Source organism: Haplochromis burtoni, unplaced genomic scaffold (assembly GCF_018398535.1).
Source record: "Haplochromis burtoni strain Fernald_Lab_line unplaced genomic scaffold, NCSU_Asbu1 Contig_128, whole genome shotgun sequence".
Lineage (NCBI taxonomy): Eukaryota > Metazoa > Chordata > Actinopteri > Cichliformes > Cichlidae > Haplochromis > Haplochromis burtoni.
The window spans coordinates 733,917-758,990 of record NW_024582489.1 but is presented as its reverse complement, the minus strand read 5'-3'; the positions used below and the strand labels follow the sequence as shown (position 1 = coordinate 758,990).

The 25,074-nt window shown below is 39.8% G+C and overlaps 2 protein-coding genes across 3 annotated transcripts; both read left to right on the top strand.

Annotated features, from left to right (window-relative positions):
• The first annotated feature begins 2,261 nt into the window (after positions 1 to 2,261).
• Positions 2,262 to 9,237, top strand: tbcb (tubulin folding cofactor B). 2 transcript variants are annotated; one of them, XM_005929997.2, is made up of 7 exons: positions 2,262 to 2,279; positions 2,807 to 2,962; positions 3,119 to 3,262; positions 4,953 to 5,049; positions 5,274 to 5,465; positions 6,552 to 6,624; positions 6,724 to 9,237. In XM_005929997.2, the coding sequence occupies exons 2-7, from the start codon at positions 2,843 to 2,845 to the stop codon at positions 6,836 to 6,838; spliced, it is 741 nt and encodes a 246-aa protein (XP_005930059.1). In that variant the 5' UTR covers positions 2,262 to 2,279; positions 2,807 to 2,842; the 3' UTR covers positions 6,839 to 9,237. The 2 variants fall into 2 exon arrangements, with proteins under 2 accessions (XP_005930059.1, XP_005930057.1); XM_005929995.3 differs by having other exon boundaries at positions 2,265 to 2,428.
• A 1,326-nt stretch (positions 9,238 to 10,563) lies between these two features.
• On the top strand, positions 10,564 to 25,035 carry clptm1 (CLPTM1 regulator of GABA type A receptor forward trafficking). Its single transcript, XM_005929998.3, has 14 exons — positions 10,564 to 10,716; positions 15,146 to 15,282; positions 18,061 to 18,184; positions 18,328 to 18,486; positions 18,682 to 18,799; positions 18,895 to 18,980; positions 19,570 to 19,690; positions 19,790 to 20,034; positions 20,531 to 20,624; positions 20,730 to 20,920; positions 21,061 to 21,156; positions 21,347 to 21,482; positions 22,141 to 22,308; positions 24,156 to 25,035. The coding sequence occupies exons 1-14, from the start codon at positions 10,666 to 10,668 to the stop codon at positions 24,332 to 24,334; spliced, it is 1,905 nt and encodes a 634-aa protein (XP_005930060.1). The 5' UTR covers positions 10,564 to 10,665; the 3' UTR covers positions 24,335 to 25,035.
• The last annotated feature ends 39 nt before the right edge of the window (positions 25,036 to 25,074 follow it).

Here is a 25,074-nt window from a genome sequence, read left to right as displayed (position 1 = left end):
GTGTGTGTGTGTGTGTGTGTGTGTGTGTGTGTGTGTGTGTGTGTGTGTGTGTGTGTGCGCGCGTGCTACATAATAGTTTAACATTTATGTTGTTCAGCACCTATTCAATGGTTTAGTATTTTGGAGTTAAGAATGTCATATTTTCATGTATAACCTCCAATAATGTCCAAAAAAAAATATAAACAAACAAACAAACAAAACACTAAACTGTCCCTTTCTTATCATTTTGAATTACATTCAATATTATTGCTGAAGCTACACTGTAAACAATATTTAATATCATAGTTGAAGTGCAACAAATAATAGCTACATTATGTAGGCTGCTGTAAAATAAAAATATATAATAATAATATCTGTGTAAATGAACCTGCTATAATCTGCTGAATATATGTGATTATTCTGATTAATAACAGATTACCTGTTAGAAGTCATTCTTGGCCAGCCTTTAGTGATGCTTTTATTCAAGGGCAATGCTGGTTGCATGTGTTTTATGTGTGTGGTGCATCGTGTATGGCCATGTTTCCCTGTTTGTTCAGGCTGAACATGCTGTCATCACTCTTCTGTGTGCCTGAGGTGGTTGCCTAATGCAAATACTCTCAATATAAACGCATGCGTGTAGGCACACACAAACGTGTTTAAATGCAACTGTAACAGGGTCATAAATCACATTGTTATAATTACCCAAAATGTGTTCTAAACCCCCAAACCGTTCCTTTTATACCGGACTTTTAGGACCTCCAAGCCTGTAGTTATGTTCATTATCAGATAGAGCCCCTCCTCATTCTTTTCTTCTTCTTCTTTGGTGCAATCCTATAAATACAGTGTACCCCTTTTGCCTCTCCCCTTTTCTACAATTCCCCTGTGGGAGAGGTGGGTGTCATTTCTTTCCAACACTTTAAAACACACATATAATGCATATTTAGCCACCTGGATGTTTCTGATTGCGATTTTAGTTCAATTATTGTCATTATTAAGCCTGTTTTTGTTAGATGTTATAAGTGTGTAGTATGTGTGTATCATAAATGTGTTTTAGGCGCCATAAATGCTAGCATGAATATATACTCCTTGCTAGCTTGGACGTTGTGGTGGGTTGAGCTAACTCTCTTCCCCACTGTTTGTATTCTTTTACCTTTTTTATCAGGTATGTCGGATTTCATGTTGTTGTTTTTGTTTTATCTTATGTCGAATATGTTACGTGTAAATGCATACTTTATGTTTAATGTAAAAATAAATGCCGCGCCCTTTTCTACCTGCGTGCGCTAGTACCTCTTGCCACGAGTTCCCAGAATCCTTTGCGGTTTTACCCCTGAATGACGTCACATTTTCAATCTCTATTCCCCTGTGGGAGAGGAGCTGGGGTGGGCAAATTATTTACTTGGAGGTCTTTCTTTCTTTTACCTTTTTTATCCGACACAACGCAGAATCACACCGGTTACACTACATGTTTCATGTGTTCTCTCAGTACAAACGCATGCGTGTAGGCACACACAAACATGTTTCATGTGTTCTGAGTTTTTACAAAAGATATCTTATTAAACTGACAGAACAAAGACCCATTTAGACTGCTACGCTGTATGTGACACACTATTTCAGTTATTGAAGCTGAAAGGTTGCGTATTTACAGGTCTTGTACCCAAGCTCAAAGATGTGTCAAACAGAGAAAGAAGCCCAGTGTATTTTATAATATGACTTGCAAATGAGCTATGAATGAGACCATGCTGCATCTCCATTAACAACCACAGGCATGTAAATCCTCACTGTGGTGCTGTAGGCTTGTGTCATCCCCCCCCCTTATGTTTTCTTGAGGTTCTCAGCTTTTTTGACACTTCTGTTTTCTGTCTGTGCTTTAATTTACTCACCACATATCTGGGTTTTATCAGGGGAGATTTCTTTGTTAGTCGACCAAGTATGAAATAGCAATAGGGTAAAAATTGTATAATAGAGCGTAGTGCTTATAATCAAACTCTACGAATACTCTGTCTTAAAAAAATATTTTAAAACAAATCCATAATAAAGAGAAAGTTTCCAGCTTAGTCTTCTACATAGTTTATTTTGGACTTCAGCGCCACTATGTGGTTATTTCTACGGTCGCATTTACTCCTGACGAATGATTGGCCACCATTTGTGCCAATCTAGCGGTCAATAGGCGGGTCTTGAGGGTCTGTTTCTTCGTATCGTAAAGCTATTGGTTAAAATTTCTCCTTCCTACGTTGTGATTGGCCGTGTTCCAGTTTGGAGGCGGGTGGAACCTTCCAGAGTTGGGCGTAGCAGGAATTGAGGTTATAATTTTCTGGCAAACCCACAGATCTAGGCTACATGCACCATTTTCACTGCTATTATAATCAAGTAGTCATGAATACTTCCGGTTAATTGTAGATACAAAGATCAAAGGCCTTTTCAGCACCATCGAGGAAAATATACATAATTTGTAAGTAACTATGGCAACCTTGCCGTCTGTCTCAGGGTCCCGAGTGAGTCCAACGTGACTCTGCTAGCCGCCCAGTGGCTAACGTAGCTAGCTACTCTAAACTACACAGCTAAAGAATGGTTATTTAAAATTATACGATCACAGCTAATATGACGAATAAACACGAGAGACCAAGCATATACGTAAAATTTAACTTCAGACAGGATTAATATCAGAGAAGGGCTTAAGTAGCTACTATCGGTGGAAAAGGAGCAGTTTTTTGGAAGTCTTTGTGGTTGTTTGACTATTGACTTAAATTTGTTTGCAGCTATGAGATGGCGTATGAGCTTCAGTCCCGTTGGCTGAATGGGTCACGTTATTTTTTATTCCTGTTTTCAGTGTTTGATTAATACCCGAGTCCAAGGAGACAGGAAAATGGACAGCGGAGTGACAGTAATAACCAATCCCACGGTGAATGTGCGCTTAACAAGCACCATCTCCTCCTTCGAGGTGCAGCGCAGGTTCAACAGAGGGATCAGTATAGCAGAACTGAAGGTGAGACAGCATACAGCGCACCACTAAAACCCTCAAGGATGGGTCTGTTGTTGGGTTTTCTCTTTGTTAACATATCTGTTGATATTGAAATGACACATTCAATTGATAACGTCACCTCTTTTGTGTTACATGAACTATTTGCAACGTTGCATTCAGGGAAAGTTGGAGATGATTGTGGGTGCACCGGCCTCCTGCATGGACCTGGAGTTATTCAGCATATCTGACAAGTTCCTGCAAAAAATGAATGAGAATGAAGCTCTGCTAGGATCGTATCCTGTGGATGACGACTGCAGAATACACGTATGTCCCAGCTCTGTTGGGAGCTTCTTGTAATACTGTGGCTCAGATCACTGTGATGTTGGAGTAAATACAGGTTGAGACAGGTTTTTAGTTTATTTCACTTGAATTGAACGTGCTATCTGTCAAAGTTACTTTCACAGAGAGAGACATAATGACATATGCTGGCTGAATGATCAGCTTTAAATGTTTACTCTGAGAGGATTTATATAAAATTTTAGAACAATAATGTGTTCACTACAAAACGTCTAACCTCAGTCAGAATTATACCACTTTGTTTTTAAGCATGTATATGAGGTCACGTAATGGATTACTGTCTGATTCTTTAATGGAGATTCAGCTGTGGTAGTGTGTGGGGAGCTCTGGACTGTCTATCTATTGTTAATGGGTCGGTGTCAAAAGTACAACTAGTCTGTAGGCCAGTCTTGATTGTGCTGCTGCTGGTCTGTTAGCCAGCCACAGAGAAGAGTGTTGCAACATACACAAAGTAGAAGGGAAACCAAGTTTTTAAAAACAATGAAAAGTATCCAACTCTTTGCATGCATCTCCTGTCCCCGATGAACTCCAATATCAGTTCCTTCCCTATTCAGGCCCATTTGTCAACAAGTCACCATTGAACTGATGTGCAGTGTCATCCACGTCAAGCACTGTGCAGTTGGGAGTTTGGGGGGACTGCACGGGAGCATGTTTGCAAACTTGTCTCTGTGGACTCTTGTAGGGAAATACCTCAGAAAGGAGATTCAACTGCAGTACAATAAATTAAGCATAATCCAGTCATCTGAAACTCATGTACTGATGTATCAAAAAAATTAGAATATCATGGAAAAGTTAATTGCTTCTGTAAATTATTTCAAAAATTAAACATCTATTATCATTACATGTAAAGAGAAACGTTTTGCTGCATTTATTTTATTTTATTATTATAATTTTGTTGATAATGGCTTGTAGCTTGTTGCAATCAGAAATCTCATATTGGAATATTTAGTTTTGAGTAGTTGATGCAAGAACTTGGGAGAGCTTCACAAGGACCAAGACTCTAGCCAGTGCACTAAGCAACGTGTTTAATGTGGACATCATTTAAAAGCCATTCGTATATACTTGGGTTATCTTTGTCTAATATAATTTGTTGATGAACGTGTAAATGTAACAAATATGCAACAAATTAAGAAAGCACTGCAAGGGTGGGATTTTTCTATATTTTTTAATTTAGACAAAAATCATTTAATTCCTACGACTAGACTGAACTGGTTTACATTTCAGCATAGTAACACTGGCATTACATGATTCTGGTTTAACAACACAGTTGAATATATTGGGATAGAGCATCCCTCTCTGGCATTGAATGGGGTTTTTAGTTAAGTGTCTGAATCCCAAATCTATTCACTCTGCATGCATCCAGAAACTTTGATGTCCAAAAATAAGAACTCTGCTGTGCAGATAGTGTTTTAATGATTGAAAAGGTAATAATCCTTTCCATTTAAATACACTAGCACTCACTTAAATTGTCCAGTAAGTGTAAAACTGAGTTATTGTTAAACAACAATAATGTTACAATTACCACACTAACAACAGCAAACAAAAGATCATATCTAAGTTGCTAAAAGCTAAAGTTCTGGTGGCTTTTATAGGCTGTTACTAAGTCACAACAGCGTGACTTAATAATTGCTTGTCTTTCACGTTGTTTCTCTTACAGGTTGTTGATAGAAGTGGTGGGCAGATGGGCGAGTTCACTGATGTTTCCAAAGTGGAGAAATTTGAGCTCCCAGATGATGCTTATGATAAGAGAACAGGTACCGTATTTTTTATTTAAATAAATAAAAAAATAAGTCAGCTGAATGGGAAGTATGTCCATGATTGTTAGTTGCATTCTGCACTTGTTCTGTTTATGTTTTTTAAGCTAACTATTGATAGCTGGTTCCAATGTGGATGACTTACTTCATGAGAATGAAGATGAATAGACTTCAGTCTGTTTTGAAGAGCTTTGCATTTATCACAAACTGTGTCTTTCCTTCAGACACAGCCAGGTCATTTATGAAGAAGCAACGTGTGGGTCGCTACAATGAGGAAGAAATGGCCAAGAAGAAGGCGGAGAATGCTGCACGGGAAGAGGAGCAGAAGGCTGCTGCCGATGCCATTGCTGTTGGCAGCCGCTGCAAAGTGCAGGTCCCCGGTCAGCCCACGAAGCTTGGCACAGTCATGTATGTTGGTAAGTGTGGATAAAGCTGAGCTGGTTTACTTTGTGTAGGACATTAGTGTAAACCCTGTGCTGCTGAGGATTTTCTGTCCTGCAGAGCAGACTTTGCTGTGATTTATCTAAGGCCCATTCCCAAATCTGTGATGTCAGTGGAGGACAAACTTTTTTTTTAGTACACTAAATATCACGTTTGGATTCTGCGTGTTTTGTCCATCCATCCATCCATCCGATTCCGCTTATACTTTTCAGTTTCGTGGGGGGCTCTGGAGCCTATCCCAGCTGTCTTATGGCGAGAGGCAGGGTACATGCTGGACAGGTCGCCAGTCTGTCGCAGGGCTAACACATTGGCACTCACATTCACTCCCGCATTCACACCTATGGGCAATTTGTTGTTTCCAATTAACCTAACCCTACTGTTTTGTTTAATCTATTTTATTAGCAGGTTTTAAGTCTGCCTAGAAAATCTAATTACATTTCCTGTGAGGTGAACATGTTCTAGTTTAGTTTGAAAGCAGCTTTACCTGAGTACTAACGCCAAGTGTCACCCTCCAAAAACATAGCAAATAAAAGTGATTCAGTTTAGGTAGTTTGTTAACCTCAATAAGGACCTCAAAGAAGTTATGTTGTTGTTAGCATTTCCATGCGTGCCATTCTTTCTGTCTGTACGATGGCTTAAAAAGTTTTGAATGAATTCTTCTAAAACTTCGTAGTGGTGTAGAGGGGGGTCATATTAACAATCCATTAAAACTGACATCTGCCAAGGTCTTCAAGGTTAACTTAATGATCATCAACTTTGTTGGTTGATAATTGACAAGAAGGCTTATAACTATGACAAGTCTGGTGTGTATTGTCAAACTATGGCAAGTACCGTATGCAGACTTAAAATAGTATGTCATGTTTAAAAAAATGTGTTATTTTTACTGCACTACAAACTTCTAGGAAAATAAAATACTAGTTCCTTAAAAGTAAATACTTCCCAGAGAGTGAGCTGCTTTGGCGGGGGTTTGCACTTCTTTTTTCATATAATATCATTATTGTGAAGTCAAAGTCTTCCTAATATGCCCTGCTAGAGCTCAATAAGTGTTGCATTTCTTGCAGGAACAACAGATTTCAAGCCGGGCTACTGGGTGGGTGTGAAGTACGATGAACCACTGGGCAAACACAATGGAACGTAAGAGGGCCTTTTTCTGGCTTTGTTTTTAAATAATTCAAAGTTTCAGTGACGCTGGTCCTGATTTCTGACTCTGCCTTGTTTATTGTATCTCCGTAGTGTCGAAGGGAAGCAGTACTTTGCGTGCGAGAGCAAATACGGTGCGTTTGTGAAGCCCCTGAGTGTGACTGTGGGGGATTTCCCTGAGGAGGACTACGGTTTAGACGAGATGTAGGTGTAGGGTAATTTCCAATAAACGAATTTCAAAAAAGGAGAGTCTATGGCTGACGCGTGTTCCTGGTTTCCAAAAGAAATGCTTCCAGTTGCATTATGATTTGAAGACTATTTATTTTTTACAAACTGAAGATGTAACAATGAACTCCTTCCTAAAAAACATGAAAGTTCCAAAAAATAGCAGTTATCCAGAACTAGCTGTGCACACGGTCAGAAAACCGTGAGACTCCTAACCTCTCTGTCCATGCTCCTCCCCTTCCCTCTCACACAGGGTTTCATGCTACTATTGCACTTACATACTTAAAGTGAGAGGTACCCCCTTTTAGGTTCCAATCCCAAAACAGTGACTTAAAATTACTTTATGTAAACACATATATTTTCACATTTATTAATCCTGAAAAGATGACTTATGTAATGAATCTATGAATTATAAAACAAACATGAACTCAATCCTAAATAAAAATATAAAGCAGACGTCTGGCGCTTACAGTAGGACTGCACAGTTTTCTGCCCCAACCTCGCACCTTTATCCGTTCACCAAGCAGAGAAGATGGCGCGTCATTTTAGTGTGGCAAATTAGAATTGTTTTGCCTGTGCTTCTCTGGAAGGCATGATCCTAAAGCACTCTCTCAGTAACTTGACAGACTTTTGGGTTCTCGTACCAACAGGCATTTCATAAGGTTGGGGATTTTTTTTCTTTTTTGCAGCAAAATGAAGGTTTCTGTTGTTTGTTCCTTACTACAAACACTTCTGTTCAATTCATAGCGCTTCCTGTAATTGTACTTTATTTTTGTTCTCATGTTTAGTAAATGTCATTGTTTACAAAGATTATTGTATATAGCTGTTTATAGTTATCTGTAGTCTTTGCATTTCTTTTTTGGTTTAAAGACTGAGTTGCTGGTAGGAAAAAATCACCCAGCCACACTTTGACACTAAGATAAAAAGCGGCATTGTGTTACTAACTTTGTATAAGTGAGTTAAACCCGAGGTGCTTTTTCTTCCTGTTGTTTAAGATTCTTGCTCGCTGGCAAATTTAATGTCTGACTCACAAGGATTTTGGCAGAAGAGGAAGAAACAGTAGATCCCATCTCACCAGATATATTTCCTACTCTTTTTTGTCGTACTTTGCAGTTAAAAATTTCCTCATAGACAAACCGTGCCTGAAATTTTTGTGCCAAAGTGTGCAAGGGTTGATATTCTTCTTTTTTCTTTAAAAGTTAAATTCGTTATTTTTGTTTGGACGTAGGATGTGCAACAGTCCAGATTTTAGCTTTCAGAGCAAAGATAAAATGTAATTTCCATAAATTTTTCTGTGACACGATTGTTCTTGTTAAACATTAAATTTGTGCGCTTGAATGTATCATGCATGTTTTTGAACCACTGGACTAAAAGAGCTTTCGCATTTAAAATTTGATGAGGCTCAATTTTACTATTTTCTTCACTGAGCAATTTGAATTTACTTAAAGCTCCAGTCACACATGCCTACAGACCGACCAGCGACCCACTGGCAACCCAAAAATATGACTTCGAGCAACCGCTAAATCACTGAAATTCTACTTTTCATTGGTTGGTGATGGAGAATGCATTTTTTTCTCTAGTGACCAGTGATTGCTCACTTATTGCTCAGCCTGAGCTCTACTGTATATAAACTGGATGTTTAAAAAAAATCTAAGCGTGAATCTAAAAACTATGAGTTTATTCCAGTTATCAGGTGAAACTTGTTACTCAAGTCTGAAACCTGAGATGGATTTTATATTGCATCAAAAAAAACAACCCCCCCCAAACATATTTTCAAGTCTTTAATTGCTGCAGTTTAATGTAAACACAGCATGTAAAATTTCACAGAGAACATAAGAATCAGAATACTTTATTAGTCCCAGAGGAAATTATTTAAATGTTAATAAGTCAGCGTTGGTTCTAAACCTTTCATTATGTATCGATTCACACTTGAGTAAACTCTGAAATAAACCTGGTTATGATTACCGCCTGTAGCACCCTTACCAATTGTTTTTATGAAGTATACAAAGTACCTTCAGATGCATTTTGATCGTACATACTCGAAGGCCATCAAGTTAAAACACAAGGTAAAGCAAAAAAAAAAAAAATGTCCTCATTGTGCTCACAACACTCACTCTTGGGCTGTGTTTCAAATGGCCTTATTTATGCTTTGTTTTATGTTACTGATCAAAACCTCTTCATGTCTTTGTCCTCTGTTGCTTATAGAACAAATGTAAAAGTCTTTTTAAGGAAATGTCACACGTGGAAGATTGTCCAGGTGTTTTCTCTCTTCCTTAAAATCTGTGTCTATCTGAGGTACTGGTGTTATGTGCCAAAGCGTAATGATTAGAAATGAGAAGTGTTTACCAGTACACTTATAGCTTATTAAAGTGAGTGAATCTATTTGATTTGCAGTAATATTCATTTCTTATCATATGTCAATCTGGTTTCCATTTTGTTTTACAGCTTCTCCAGGCAATAGAAACTCACTCGACTCACATCAGTTCTTTCTTCAGCCCCTGGTACTATATTTTCTCAATTGTGTCTCTCATCAGGACCTCTGGCCACTTATTTTTGCCTTTCGGTGTATGCGGTCTCAGCTTTTATCCTCCATCCTGGTACTACATGCTGCAGCTTTGCACACAGTCTGCAACTTATCAGCTGTCAGCTGTGCTAGACTCCTGCCTCTATAAATCTGGGGCTTAGACCCTGTTCTTATGTTGCCATCATCAGAGCCTCTGTGCTGTCCTTTAGGCTTTTTCAAGCCATTAGTGGGATTTCTTGATGTGAGCCACTTCTATATGTCAATAGAACATCCCATACAGGGGTTCGTCCTTCAGTGATTGTTCCTGCTCTGTTTCTTCCTGGATCATGGCTCGACACACTCCTCACCCTCCCTCTTTCTGCTGCTCATAGAGCCTCAGGGTGCAGGACTTCAGATGGAGATCTTAGTGCATTGCAAGGAGTTATTGTGTTTTGACATCCGTGGTATCTATCTCCTCCTGTAGCCAGCTGGATAGTGTAGTGACAACAATGCTCTCTTTGGAACAGTAGGTCAGGGTTTCAAATCCCAGCTCTGGTAAGGGTCTTTGGGCTAAACTCCCATGCAATCCAAACTCACTTTAGAGTATGAGCGACAGATACATAACTAAAGACATACTGACTTGGAAATCACCTAGCTTAACAGTATGACAAGTGGACTGAGAAGCTATAATAAGACATACATGGACAAGGACTGACAGCATGTAATTAATGGCTATGACCCAATGAGAGAGGTTATATGCAACACCTGTGAGAACTATGGATGGATGAATAGAAAGATAACACCAATGATGAGAAGCAAGCTTTTATTTTGGTGTACTTTTTGCTGATTAGCAATTCAAAATTTAAACTCCTTTTCTAAAAAATGTTTATTTTCTCAGTTTGGAGTTATTTTTTCAGAAGTCCAAATTTTGCGATAATAACCCGAAATTTAGCCTTGTGGATAGTATGTCTTTATCCTCCCCACTTTCGGAAATAAACTTCTATTTAATGCTGCAATAACCATAAAAAAATCTACTAAGTCATTCATTAGGTGATAAAATAATCTTTTTATTATTAATTAACTATTTATTTATTTATTTTTTCATTTTATTGTTACATGATCGAACATTCCTGACGAAGTGTGTCACGGGGTTTCGCCGGCCCCGCCCAAAAAACAGAAAAAAAGATCACCTGACTTTATTCATCGCATTTTCGATCACTTCTCTGAAGACGTAACTACAGTCTTCTCGCGAGAGTACGCGCAGTTTCCCAGCCAGCAGTGTGGTGCGCTTGTAGAGACGAAGAAAGATGGCGACGCAGGAGAGCGGAGTAACCAAAGCTACCGTGAGCAACGGCGAGGTAAAAATGAATGACACTGTTACTGGGGTTTTCACTTTTAACGCGCGAGGCAGAGGAAGTTGGTTGGTTTGTGTGAAGCTCGCGTGTGGGGGTGCGCTGACATTTAAACGTGATCACAGTCGATACACGAGCCACAGTGACGTTGTCAGTGCCGGGTGGTTTTAAAACGACCCCCCTCCTGGCGCTAACGATGTGTGGAGAAATCCCGACGGTAAGCGGTGAGAAGGCCGATGTTGAAGTTGAAATCTCACTTGAAATCACACGGTAACCTCCAACGGACTCGGTAATTAACCGACTGCCGGTGTGCTGAAGTGAGCCGAGTGAGTGCTGGCGTGTGTCAGTTAGCTTATCACAAGGCCTGAACCTGAACAACGCAGCTTGTCTTGCTTAACAAGGCCAGTCTCAAGCCCCTCTCGCACATTTCTCACCTCATGCTAAATCCTTCCAGCTACTGTCTACTTAGATATTTCAAGAAAACTTTTGACTCGAGGTGCATTTTCGAAATCCCCTAAAGGAAAAAAAAAATACATATAAACATCCTATTCACCTGAGAGCTTTTTAACACGGATAGAGTGGATGAATCAGGTGTAGCCGTCGTCAAATGTAGCCAACCATGAAAAATGCTCCTAAAATTGTCTTGTTAGCACTGGAGCCTTAATGAGGGCAGTAGCTAGCAGTTATTTTCCAAAGTCGAAAATGCTTATCACAAGCTGCTAGAGGTCATTGTGAATCATCGCTCTCTTTTTAGATGGCTAAACATTACTCTTCCGTTTGCTCAATCCTCAAAAATGTGTAGTGACACAAATACTGAATACAGGAGCATGACTGTAAAGATTGTAAATGCGTATCCATTCTCTATTGAAGACTGACACAGTCAATGATTGGCTTTTTATGATTCAATCTAAAGTATTGATAGCAACTAATGTATTGTTTATCGAGTACAGTTGCATAGCAGAGATTTTACCCATTTGAAATCGGAAATGTACTGGTTCTTATATAGCTATATTTCTTATATTCTACTCTCCTTGATGAATGCATTGTCAGTAACTCAGGGTTCAGTATCTTGCCCAAAGATATGTTTGAACGCAGAGTGGAGCAGCCAGGGATCAAACCATCAGCTCCAGATGACCTGCTCCAAGCAGTCGCAGGGTGAGAGGCAGATCGACAGTGTATTGTAAGGCTAACACAGAGACATAGAACCACACATGTCTATGGCAAAGAATCACCAATTAATTTAACTGCAGGCAATGCAAACTCAACACAGAGAGACCCCAGGTGGCCAAGGTGCATCTTCCTGTTACGCCACTGTGCTAACCACTGTACTACCATGCGGCTGATTCCAAATAAAAATGACTGTGTATCTGTATTGTCATCTTTTGCTACATGTTTTCTGTCAAAGAGAGAGAAAAAAAAAGCTTTCTTCTGTGCTTGAAATTCTGTGAATACACACATGTCAGAAACTAGGGCGAGGGTAATGCATACACAAAGTGTTTCTTCTGTAATAAAATTGCTCTGTCAGGATAAATGTGCTGTTGTTTTTAGAGTGAGCCCTAATGGGTCTCTTGAGGGCCACTACTAGGTGAATCTGTTGATTGAATTGCTTGTAATGGGGTGGGGGTGGGGGGTTACTGATGAGTTAATAACACTGATTATCTTGTCAGTGAGTGAACAATGAGCTCCTAAAATAAGTTTGTTGAAAGAAGGAATAAAAAGTGTGAGGATCTGAGTGACTTTTATGTGGGCAGATGTCTGGGAGTATCTCTGTAGGGTGCTAGCTGTATGCAGTTGTTAGTACATAGAAAAAGTGATGAGAGGAATGTCAACCAGTTACCCGATGGAGAACTGTTGATGTGCACCGGGGAGCCAGCCAACCAACCAACCAACCACTGGTCCAATCCAGAGAAGATTTCTGTATGCCAGCTTGTTGTTTAGCTCCAGGCTTGTCAGCTCAGTAGCCGCTTAGATAGTTGACCATGGGTTTGGACCATAAAAATCTGGAAGGTGGTTTGAGGAAGTATCATTATATTTATACGATGTGGAGGACTGGGTACGGTTACAGCAATTAACTGGGGAAGAGGTAGAAGCAGGATATACTGTTTGGGGGTTGGAGGAGGGAAGAGAAGAGTGAAGTGTCAGAGTGATGCTCTCGGTTTGACTCTCTGGTAACCTTGGATCCTGGTATTCGTGTGTGCTGCTTTGACAAGTACTACATACCTAAACATTAGGGACCTTGGGTAGCAGTGATTGAATGAAATCTATCACAGGCCAAGGTGGTCAAAAGAAAAACAAAACCTTTGAGCACATCCTGTTGTACCAGCCCAGATTTCAGTGCAGGGAGAGTTTTGATATATATACACACACACACACACACACACACACACGTCATTTTTCACCCTGTCCTCCTTTACATGCAGCTGCATTGAGAGTTCTAGTATGCAGCTACTATATTCAAGTTCAACACTTATATATCAACCCCACGTCCTTTATCTGCTGACTGTATCATAGAATAAATGAGGGAAACGGCCTCATCTGGCGCAGCTGCTTATCAGCCAACTGTCCAGTTACATTGAGGGTCTGAGCCTCTGGGGAACTATCTATAAAAATTTCTGTATTACCAAAATAGTTAGCATGGTATCTTTGTGAAACCCCTTGAATTAAGGCACTAAAGTCTGCCATGTTGATTGTTTGATATCAAAACCACTGTGGTGGTGTACAGAGTGTGTTATTGTCCTGATACTGATATACTGCATTGTTTGAGCTGGCATGTAGGAGATAATGTCACCATGTTAAAGACACATTACCAGAGCCTGTGAACAATTGACTTATGTGAGTGCTTAATGTTAGACTCTGTGATAAATTAAGGATCTGCTGTGAACCAAGAATAGGTGGTTAATTGTTAATCTTTGTTTCAGAGGGTGTAAATTGTAAATGATTATCCTAAGCTGGAAGAGAAAGACTCGACAATAAAAACAGGTTATCAGGGGATCTATCTGTGTAATGGTTATTATGTTGATCCCATCAAGACTCTAAGATCCTTGTCTGTTTAGCGAATTGCTTCTATTTTAACGCAGCAGGAAAAGTACTGGGCACTGAGGGTGAAAGGACCTATTTTGAGCCAATCCGTGTCCTTGAAACGGTCTGATTATGATGTTGTTAGGTCAGTGTTTTAACAAAAACTTTAAAAAAAAAATTTCAAAACTGATGGTAATCTGTTTAAACATAAAACATTTTTTTTTGCCTCAAGTCATGTTTTGTTTCTGCTGGCTGACTGCTGGTTGGTGACAACAGGGGAGATTAGATGTTTAGATAGTGAATGAGTCTCATGACTTGGCATGTGTTTGTCTATTGTGTCACTTGAATAGAGGGTGGCCTTGCCACAGGGGTGGTGGGGGTTACATGGACATGGAGAAACTTGGGAAAAAAATGAATTAAAGGGCAAACGTATGACAGATTTCACTGAAACCAAGGGAAGTTGCATAATCATGCTGACACTGTTATGAAAGGTTTTGAAACCAGGGGTTCCCAAAATGGGTTGTCTTCATTCAAAATCAGGTGTGCCATAGGATTTTGTAAATGGTGGTTCATTAAATATAAAAATGTGAATGTTTTAAGACTCTACTACTTTATTAAAAGAGAGAAATTTAGAGAGGTGTTTGTTTTTTCCATATAGGTAATACTGATCTGACCCACTTGAGATCAGATTGGGCTGTGTGTGGCTCATAAGCTAAAATGAGTTTGATTCTCCTGCTCTGTTAGGTCAACAGGTCACAATAGGTAAATGGGGATTTGCCAATATTATTATTTTTTAAGTGATGTTTATTTTGTAGCAGAGGTTTTGTTTGTTATGTAGCTTCTTTTAGCTGCTCTGTTATTCACACGGGGTCATCACAGGTAGTATCTCCACATGTTTGATTTAGATTTTTTTTTTTTTTTTATGCCCAGGGCCTTTCCTAACCCAAGCCCAAAGAGAATCTTTTCCTCTCAGTATCAAACTGGGGATCCTCTGCTTAAACAGCTGCTTTTTAGGTCTTTCATGTTTGTTACTTGCTATTAAGATTTAAGTGCATCAGTGAGCGACAAATCCGCTGTTCTTATTTAAAAAGTTAAAATGCAAAGGTCGAGGTGTAGTTAACTCTTAAGGCCATGTAATAAAAGACCCAGAAGAACTGCGGTTTGTCACCATAACTGCACCTTTTAGTCTTTACAGCTTCACTACATCGTACTGTATGTTCTTTGTTTTGGCTGCAGATTGAGGAAGAATTCTTGAATAAATCATATCACCACTTTAGACTTTCAGGAAAGTACATTGGGTCTCTGGATATTTTTACTGCCAATAAAGCTCTTTATTTTTAACATCCTTTCTTACGTTGTGCCGTTGCTGCGTCATCTTTGTGACTATCTTTGACCCTGTCTGTATGTTTCATTTCAGGTAAGCAGCAATGGGACTGCTGCAACAACAGATGGCCAGACTGTGCAGACAGCTGGAAATGCACAGGACCCTCAACAGCAACAGCAGCAACAGCAAGCTCCTAATGCATGGCAGGTCATTAAAGGAGTTCTCTTCAGGTGACTTATTGCGTTTTTTTTTTTTTTCTTCTGTTTACCAGCACACAGATAATCATTCGCTCTGTGGGCTGGCTGTGAGTTTAATGACCAACCAAATGTGTTATGCCACAGTGGTGTCGGAGTGAATGTAAATGGTAAGGTAATAATAAAGGTGTGAGCTGCTGCTGGAGTATACTGTAAAGTTTGCGGTCTACATTGTTTAGTTTCATTGTGGGGGGGTTTTTTGTGCAGCATAAATAATTAAGAGGAAACTAGTGATGGATCATTGTGTCTTTCCAAATACTGTCTCACACACAGTGGGACTGAAACAATAATTCAAACCAGGAATTGAACTTTATTCAAGGCCACTAAAAAATAGATTATAGTCTGTTGTGGATATGGTCACGGACAGATGGAGACGTGACATCCGAGCAGTCATTCCTGTTATCCGTCTTTGATGTCCGCTTAAAGTCTGTCACATGGGGAGCATTGTGTATCCAAAAAAACAGGCGTGCATGGGGACGTCCACACAGAATGTTGAGCTGACGAAATTTGTCATTGGTACACAAGCGAACCTATAGCGGACACATAAAGTATAGTCCATGCCTAATGCCAGACTCGCATGTTAAAATCTTTCTGTGTGTGTCACCTCTTCTGCCACTATGAGCGCAGGGCACTCCACAAGCTGTTTAGTTACCTGCTACCACTGATATTGCTGCTGTAGCTAGGTGAGGTGGAGTAACACAAAATAGGCTGTCCATACTGCTTTGGTTGGCACTGCCAGTTTTATTTCTTTCCCTAGAAATTACTACCTCCTTTGCCGTTACTTCACGCACATTGCGAAAGATGCATGATTGATTGAGGAGCAACGTGTTGACTTCCTTAACAATTTTATGCCAGTATAAGTGACTAATCTCTCACAGTGACCTTTGTAACAGTCAGAAATTTTGCAGCAGGCGTTTCAGTAAGTTTCCTCCTGACTGCATGATTTATTTATTTTTTTATTTATGACTTTTTGGTCCAAGTTCGTAAATAAGGTAAAATCCATATATGCATGATCACAAAAACGTAGTACATGTTATGAAGTGTGCAGGACTTTTTTTTTTCTTTCTTTCTTCTATAGTCAAATTAATAGTTGACTTACTCTGAGTGTGAGACCTTTGTAGGAATATCAGTTCAGTTTGATTTATATAAATCCAATTCACAACAACAGTTGCCTCAAGGTGCTTTTTATGGTGGGTACCTGTGCTGTAACGGCTAGCTGTCTGATGGCCATTATCCAGCTATGGAGGAGCTCAGCTTTGATTTCAGTATCATTGTACACTCTTTGAAGAGTTTAGCAGTTTTACATTTTTTGAAATGTTCCTGTATAATAAAAATGTACGGTACATTAGGGTAAGTGCTCATTTAAAAAAAAAAAAAAAGCTGGACCAGAGTAGTACTTTTTTGGCACCTTGTTTGAATAACAGGCTTTGGCTGCTTTTCCTACCTTTGGCAACTGCTCAAGCAGAAGAAGAGGCCCATTTATAAGATTAAGAAGATTATATTGCATTAATCAGTTAAAACCCTTCAGTTAAAATCTTTGGCACTGAATATTTGAACACATTTCAGGATCATGATTTGGAAACACGAGTGTTATGATGGTATATACGTTTTCTTAATTTATGTTGCTGTTTCCTGTGGTTGTAAGATCGCAAGTGCAATAAAAACAACCCATTTGCTCTACTTCAGTAAAAATAATTATTTCACTTTTCTCTGTAAGTGCATTTTAGTATATGGTGGGTCAAGGAAAAAATGAAAATGGTCACATCTGTCACATATAGTAAACTGACCCTCCACTGTATGGTGTGTTGTATATGTCACTAGTACATGGACTCTTAAAGGAGTTTTTATGGGCAGCTGTGTGCCACTCCCCTGCTGGCCTGCTCTCAAACTTAGTTTCAACAAAGAAATTTGTAATTGTATTTATTTGTGGCTCGATTGGGGCATTTTCTATCAGGGGAAGCACACAGTGTCCTCTCACATGCCTTGATATAGATTTAATTACTTAACACTGCAAAATCCATGGAGGCAGCTGTCCTTGGGTGTGGTTGGCGATCATGATGGATGTGTTCTACTGTGCAAGAAGCAATCAGTAGTCAGATGAAGTGGTCATGGGGGTCAAACGTGTTCGGGTATGATCTGTGTGAGCAGAGTGTAAGGGAGGTTTGGCATACTGGGTCCAGTCAATAATCGACACACTTCCCCCTCAGCCACACAGACTAAGTAACATGGAGTAAGGACAGAGAGCGTTTTCACATTAGAGATCTGCATTAAAATATCAGACACAAAATCCATTATTTCTGTTAGTTAGAACAACACAAAAGGAAAGAGGTGCTGTGAATATTCACTTAAAATCACAAACGCACAAAGTTAGGGTGGATACAAATGAAAAATTATTTGTTGAAATATTCTGCAGCATTTTCTTTCTTCTTTTGTCTTTGTAGGTTATTCTAGTTTGACTCATCACCCTTGTGTGAGGCTGGAAAACAGTTTCTTTGAAATGTAATGCAGTTAGACTGGTTAAACTTTAATCTGATTAGCTTCCTTGCAGTTTAACTCGCCTGCAGCAGCTCTTTTTATTTAGAGATGGTTGAAATAACCTTGTCTAAGAATTTGAACAGTTTTTAAAGTGTTAGTGACTCGATTCATTTCCCACTTCTCTTCTCTTTTATGTTGTTGTTTTTCACTTATTTTCTTTTAATTCCTTGTTAGTTAAACCTTGTTTTCCTCTGACTGTGATTGCATTTGTTTCACCAGAATCTTCATAATCTGGGCGATCAGTAGCTGGTTCCGCCGAGGGCCATCCACTCCTGACCCCAGCACACCAGCCGGTGCCCCCAGGGTACCCAGCAGGAACCTCTTCCCCAAAGACACTCTCATGGTATTACACTGTCCCCTTTTCCTTTCCTTTATCTACCTCGTCAGCTGCATAATTGTTTATTTACCACACAGCAAACCAGTTTTCTGACTGTTTCTAACTGTTTCAATATGATAAACACCTTTATTATCTCTCTCTTTTTGCAGGATCTGTACGTGTACGTGTCCCAGGAGGAAGTCTTCTCTGACTTCAACAACACAGATGCCCTGTTCTGGTTCCACAGGGATCTGGTCTATGGAGACTGGACCACAGGGGAAGATGGTGATGGCTGCTACCAGCACTATAAGGAAATGGATATCCCAGAAGTAAGGATTACTGTGGATGAATTGGGGGAGGGTGACAGACAGTAGTTGGACGGTGAGAAAGAACCGTTGTTAGTTTAGGAAATGTGACGGATGTTGGTGAAGGACGGGAAAGACCAGTTTATAGTGAAGTTTGCATATTTGAAAGTTGTTTATTTTTGTCTGGTTTTTTTTCTTCCACTTTCTGTCTGATTGTAGAAAATACAGCAGAACGGCTCACTTTACATACACATCTACTTCACTAAAAGTGGATTCCACCCAGACCCCAAACGAAAGGGGCAGTATCGCAGACTGGCAACAGTTCACGCAACCAGAAGTAAGCACCTGTGAAAAGCACACTCGCTTTAACATATTATCCTGTTGTTGTAATGTTTGTTTAAAGTGCTAAACTTTGCTTTTGAACTCTTTCAGTGCTGAATAAATATAAGCGAAGAAAGTTTCTGAAGACCAAGAATCTGCTCACAGGAGAGACGGAAGCAGACCCCGAGATGATCAAGGTTAAGATTATTATTTATCCTAAAAAGGAACTGAGTTCAGCGCAGAGAGCTTCATTACTTTAATTCCTAATGCATACTTTACATATTGCAAGTATGTGAAGTAATTTCTAGGGGTTTTTCAATTTCCAGTTAATGTATTTGAGGTAGTTGCCTTCACATTTTGCAGCAGAGGAAAAATAGACGAAGATCAAAGACTTTGGAAACTGAGAACCATTTATTGGCTCTCTCACAGTCTGTAAATGATTGCCCTTTACCGACGTCTGAACAGAGGAACTTTGAAAACTCACAGTCAATGGTTTTACCTTTCTTTATGTATATCTTTATTTGGTTGGTTGATCAAGTCACTTTTATTTTTAAAGCGCATTTAAAAATAATGTAAACCAACCCAGAGTCCTTTTCTTTTGAGTGCTTTGCTGTTGGACAGGGCTTATTGTGAGTAGATGTAGATAAGTTACAGTGCAGTTGAGCCCAAAGTGACTTTGCCTTTGTTTGTACTAGTAAGAAGTGTAGCAGCTGTGTGATGATCAGTTTGCAGTTACCAGATTAATATATTTATGTTTGCACTGACACACTGGGTGTTTCCTCACAGCGAGCAGAGAGCCACGGTCCAGTGGAGATTATCTCACATTGGCACCCCAACCTCACTATCAATATGGTGGATGACCACACAGCCTGGGTGAAGGGCTCTGTTCCACCTCCTCTAGACCAGTGTAAGTATCGGAAGTATAATGTGACAGGTATTTATCCATAGTTTATTTAAAGCTCTGGTTTATCTGACATTACTGCTCTTCTACCCTACCTTATATTAGATGTTAAGTTTGATGCAGTCAGTGGCGACTACTATCCCATTGTATACTTCAATGACTACTGGAACCTTCAGAAGGACTACTATCCCATCAACGAGACCCTAAAAAGCCTCCCGCTCCGCCTCAGTTATTGCCCGCTGTCCTTGTGGCGCTGGCAGCTGTATGCAGCCCAGAACGCTCGCTCACCCTGGAATTTCCTTCCTGAGGACACCTACGAGCAATCCGATGAAGACCAAGACTCAGTCAAGGTAAGCAGTCAAAGGTTACTGAGACGAAACTAAAGTTTTCCTCCTGCAAGTTGGGCTTTAATATTGGTGCTCATTTAGATGCTGTGATCTTATTTCACATATATTTAAAAGAAAGTCTACTTGAGTTGGTATGTGCCAGGTGGAGAGGATTTCAAATGCTTTCTAGCAGATTACCTTTTACTTGAAAACAGAATGCAAGCCGCGTGATGAGTGGAAACTGGCACTTCATAATTGAGTGACCTCTGCTCTTCGGGTGTAATGTGGGACTTTGTTATCTTGGTGTCCAAATACAGGCTACTCTAATTTTCAGTTGACACTGTATTAAAGCAAAATACTCGTAGTCCCAATCCCAAATACTTGGACAGGTGCACTTTAGTTATTTACAAAGCTATCATGTACGCTGTTTCTAAGGTGATTAACTTCTGTAGCAACTGAACATATAGAAGATTCATTGTTTTATAAGCAAGCTGAGTTTAACAATAAAGTCTTTGTGAAGGTGGCCCTCCTGGAAACCAATCCATACCTGTTGGGACTCACCATCGTTGTCTCCATTGTGCACAGCATCTTTGAGTTTCTCGCCTTCAAGAACGGTAAGGTCGCAGCAGTCTGTACTCAGGACTTCACATAACAGGAGGAGAATAGTTTGAACAGTGTGCGCCTACCCGAGTTTGACCTCAGCTCCGTCTTCTCCTCAGATATCCAGTTTTGGAACAGCAGACAGTCTCTAGAAGGTCTATCTGTGCGCTCCATCATATTTGGAGTATTTCAGTCTCTAGTGGTGCTGCTGTACATTCTGGACAACGAAACCAACTTTGTGGTGCAGGTCAGCGTCTTCATTGGCCTTCTCATTGACCTGTGGAAAATCACCAAGGTCATGGATGTCAAAGTAAGTTGAAAAACATTAGTTTTTTTCTTGCAGAATGAGCAGCATTTGATTAAACTCTCTCTAGCAGGCTCTTACTTACCTTTTGCAGATGCTAAGCTGTCATTTCCACCAGATTCTTAACTGTTGTTGTTTTTCTCTAGTTGGACAGAGAGAACAAATTCGCAGGAGTGTTCCCAAGATTGGTATTCAAAGATAAGTCGACTTATGTGGAGTCTTCAACCAAAATCTACGATGATGTAAGTGAAACCAACACCAGTCACATTCAGAATGGTGGATGTAACTAATGCATTCACATGATTAAATTGGTCTGTTTAAATGTTTATCTGAAGGAAGCTTCTCTAAATATGTATCTGTCTGTAAGTTGCTTGGATATTTCTGATAAAAAGGATGAATGACATCTTCTTTTCTTCATTATCTCATGAACAGATGGCCTTCAAGTACTTGTCATGGCTGCTCTACCCTCTGTTTGGCTGCTATGCGGTCTACAGTTTATTGTACGTAGAGCACAAAGGCTGGTACTCGTGGGTACTCAGCATGCTCTATGGCTTCTTGTTAACCTTTGGTAAGTTTATCTGAAGCAGTTTTATACTCTGAGGTCTTAAAACTTAATCCACAGGCTGAAGGAACTTAAACTGTGCTGGATTTACTAACTATGAAATAAATGAAGAATACTGAAGTGTCCCTTAAAAGTTTGGTTTTTAGATATAATATTTTAAAGGTTATCTTAAAAGGATGATATGAATAGAAATACAGAGCTACAGAGACAACGTTCTGAGATAAAGTTCATAAAAACCAAAACAGTTTCCTGAGTTTTTAGCATAAACATTTTAGAGATCCCTGGCATTAAAGTATTAGATGAATTGTGTGCTCTTCCTGGAACTGTTTGTTTCCTCTTTTCTTTCTGTGGGGTTGATTTTTACTCTGTCATCCAGCAGGTTTTTTCAGTTTTTTATGTTAATCTATTTTAAAGCCCAGAGAGGAGGCTGATTTATTTTGGTCTCTCTCGATTGCCTCGCCTCTGAGCTGCCGGACTCGCAGCTAATGTTTTCATGCTTGCATCATGGTTACGCATTCAATTCCCAGTAGCCTTAGCTAATGTGCTGTGTATTAATAAACTTCACCTGGCACACTCACTCGCGATGGTTCCTGCTGGTTAAATTACTGCCTGTGATACAGGAATTCTTAGTGTAATCTAACCTCTTTCTGTCTTTTTTTTAAAGGTTTTATTACAATGACGCCACAGCTTTTCATCAACTATAAAATGAAGTCTGTAGCTCACCTCCCATGGAGGATGCTCACCTACAAGGCTCTCAATACCTTTATTGATGACCTTTTTGCCTTCGTAATCAAGATGCCAATGATGTACAGGATAGGATGCCTCAGAGATGGTGAGTTTTCTTTCAGATATTCATTAATTTTTGTTTTTTTGTTTTTTTAAGAACTATACCAGGATCAAAGAAAGCTAATCGCCTAAAACATCATTTTGCTTCCTCAGCCAGTGCAGCTTTGACTTTGTAGCATTAAGATGAGTGTTTTGTTGGAGGTGGTTTAAGATTTGCCTCATTCTCTAGAACGGTTTCCAGTTGACGTGGGTGGTTTTGTGTTTAAACAAAATGCTGTCCTGATTTCTTTTATCTGGAGCATATTGATCAAAAAGAAAATGTAGAATCACTGTCTCATACTGGAGGATTCTTTTTTTTTAAAGGTTTTTTTTAACTGTCATTCTTGGATCTTTGACAGCTGTTGGTTTTCATAATCCTCTAACTCCACCTAGTGTTAACTCACCAGATCTCAGTTTTGAACTTGGTGTGTTCTTTAATCATCATCCACAAAGGTCACCGTGCCGCCTCTCATGAAATATTTCTTTGACACAAGAAAAGCCTAAATTGTAGTTCTTCTCCTGCTGTACAGTTCATGTTAGTTCATACAGTTTGGTAATGAAACACTGAGCCCTGCTGTGCAAACTGAAACCTACACACTTTGCAGTTAGGAAGCCTTTAAATAAAACCCCCTGCTTCACAAATTAAACAGCTACCACCTACAGTGTGTGGCCAGCCAGGCAATTAGATGTTAGGTGGGCGACACTAATGTGAATTTTCGTTTGCTGTCTGTGCTAACTCGCTAAGTTGGACACGAAAAAGTGGTTTAGAGCAGCGCTCACATCAGCAAGAAGTCAAGTCAGTAACAACCAAACTGGGAGTAATGGTTTGGTTGATATTCGCCGCACTGAGGACACTGATGTTGCTGCTAAGCAGATGATGGAGACCTGTCACATCTCTTTGAAACAACAAAGATGTCAATCATCAGCTCGTGCAGCCAGCTCTTAAACATTTTATCATTTGATTTGTGAAATAATTGGAAAATGAAAATTAGTGGGGTTAATTTGTGATTCTAAATGTCCCTGGGTGTGTATGTGAGTGTGAATGGTTGTCTGTTTAAGTGTGTTAGCCCTGTGACAGACCGGACATCTGTCCAGGGTGTACCCTGCCTCTGGGAGAGGCTCCAGCTCCCACACAACCCTGATAAGGATAAGAGGAAGAAAACGGATGGAGTGGAAAGATGTATCAAGTATATTCTACACGGAGTGTTGGTGAATTCATATATTCGCTTAAACTAGGAGGACAGGTGTGGTTTACACTAAGCCCACTGTGTAACTTTGCTATATACTGGATGTACCTATCGAACGTTGCATTTGAACTTTCCAACAAGGGGAATTCTGTATGCAAGAAGGCTTAGTTATCTCTATATCAATTACAACAAAATGAAACTAAACGTTCTCGCTTGTGAGAAGAATAGAAAACTAAGCAGTAATCGGCCACAAGGGACGCTTGTACTTAAGATTTCTCACTTTAAAATAACAGGCTGTGGTAATACTGGTCTGTATACATGGGCAGGATGTTGTGCAACTGTCGCTTTACAAGCATGTAGTAACCAAATCAGGTGACAAGCAAATCTTGTATTTAAAACAAAGACAGATGAGTTTGCACTGCATTGTGAGCATATTTGTTTCTGACTGGACCTCTACTGTACGTGAATACGTTCTCATCTCTCTGCTTGCAGTGCAGTTTTTGCCATCATAGCGTGTTCAGCTTTGATGGGAGATGATGTCAGTGCTTCACTTGTTTTTGATGCTTCTTAAGTAACATATTGGTCTCAATTCAGTTTTATTTATTTAGCTCTTAAAAAAAGTCTGGGGCTGGTTTCTCACTGGACCAAACTGTGTCCTCTCCTGCAGATGTGGTGTTCTTCATCTACCTTTACCAGCGCTGGATCTATCGAGTCGATCCCAACAGGGTCAACGAGTTCGGTACCAGCGGAGTAGACCACGCCCAGAACAACACAGCAGCCCCTGCGCCAGATGCCGCCTCCGCTGCAATCACAGACAAACCAGAAGGGGAGAAGAAGAATGATTAAGCGAGATCCCACCCTCATCTTCCTCCCTGGCTCTCACTGCTGGAGTGAAGAGGACTTGTGGAAAGTGGGGCATGGAGTGGAGTTGTTGTTTAGCTATCATGGATGCCGCTACCAAAACAGAAAAAAGAAAAAAAATGCAGTTCAGCTGTTCCCTCTGGTTTCTTTGTGGATGCACAGAGAGTCATATTCAGTGTAGACTTGGTAAATTATTTCTGCTCCCCACCCACCCCTGCCCTCCGTTTTGCAGTTCAAGTGAAGTAAAACAAAACGTGATGTACTGTATTCTGTATGATTTTTTTTTTTTTTCACTTCAGAGGGTAACAGTGTCTGGAAGTAGATGTTGGGAGGGGAACAGGTCGCAGTTATGCTACTTTTTATTATTTTTATACAGAGGAAAAAGAGGCCAGGTGCAGCTTTTGTTCTTTGTGTAGATTCCTTTTCATTCCATGTGAGCACTCTGTTTCGGCTTGGTCGGAAACGGGTGAGTAGTGCTGGAAACTGGAAAGATCCTGAGCCGCAATGGAGGTTGGTGAAGAAGCGAGGTGGCGACTGGATGACCGTGCAGGACGTTACCCACGAGATAATGACTACTACCCTGAATTTTAAACAAATGGTTAATGTTCTAAACTTGAACATAAAAAAAATAACAGCCTTGTTGGTATTAATATAAATATATTAATATTGTCAATGACTTAATTTTTGTTTTTCAGTCACTGATGCATTCTTTTGTATTTTCCTCA

Excerpts from the sequence above, each read along its gene's own strand:
- tbcb (XM_005929997.2), top strand. The coding sequence starts at position 2,843 with ATGGACAGCGGAGTGACAGTAATAACCAATCCCACGGTGAATGTGCGC. Across the intron at positions 2,963-3,118 it reads TCAGTATAGCAGAACTGAAG|GGAAAGTTGGAGATGATTGT; the intron begins GTGAGACAGCAT and ends CGTTGCATTCAG. Across the intron at positions 3,263-4,952 it reads ATGACGACTGCAGAATACAC|GTTGTTGATAGAAGTGGTGG; the intron begins GTATGTCCCAGC and ends TTTCTCTTACAG.
- clptm1 (XM_005929998.3), top strand. The coding sequence starts at position 10,666 with ATGGCGACGCAGGAGAGCGGAGTAACCAAAGCTACCGTGAGCAACGGC. Across the intron at positions 10,717-15,145 it reads CTACCGTGAGCAACGGCGAG|GTAAGCAGCAATGGGACTGC; the intron begins GTAAAAATGAAT and ends GTTTCATTTCAG. Across the intron at positions 19,691-19,789 it reads TCCACCTCCTCTAGACCAGT|ATGTTAAGTTTGATGCAGTC; the intron begins GTAAGTATCGGA and ends ACCTTATATTAG.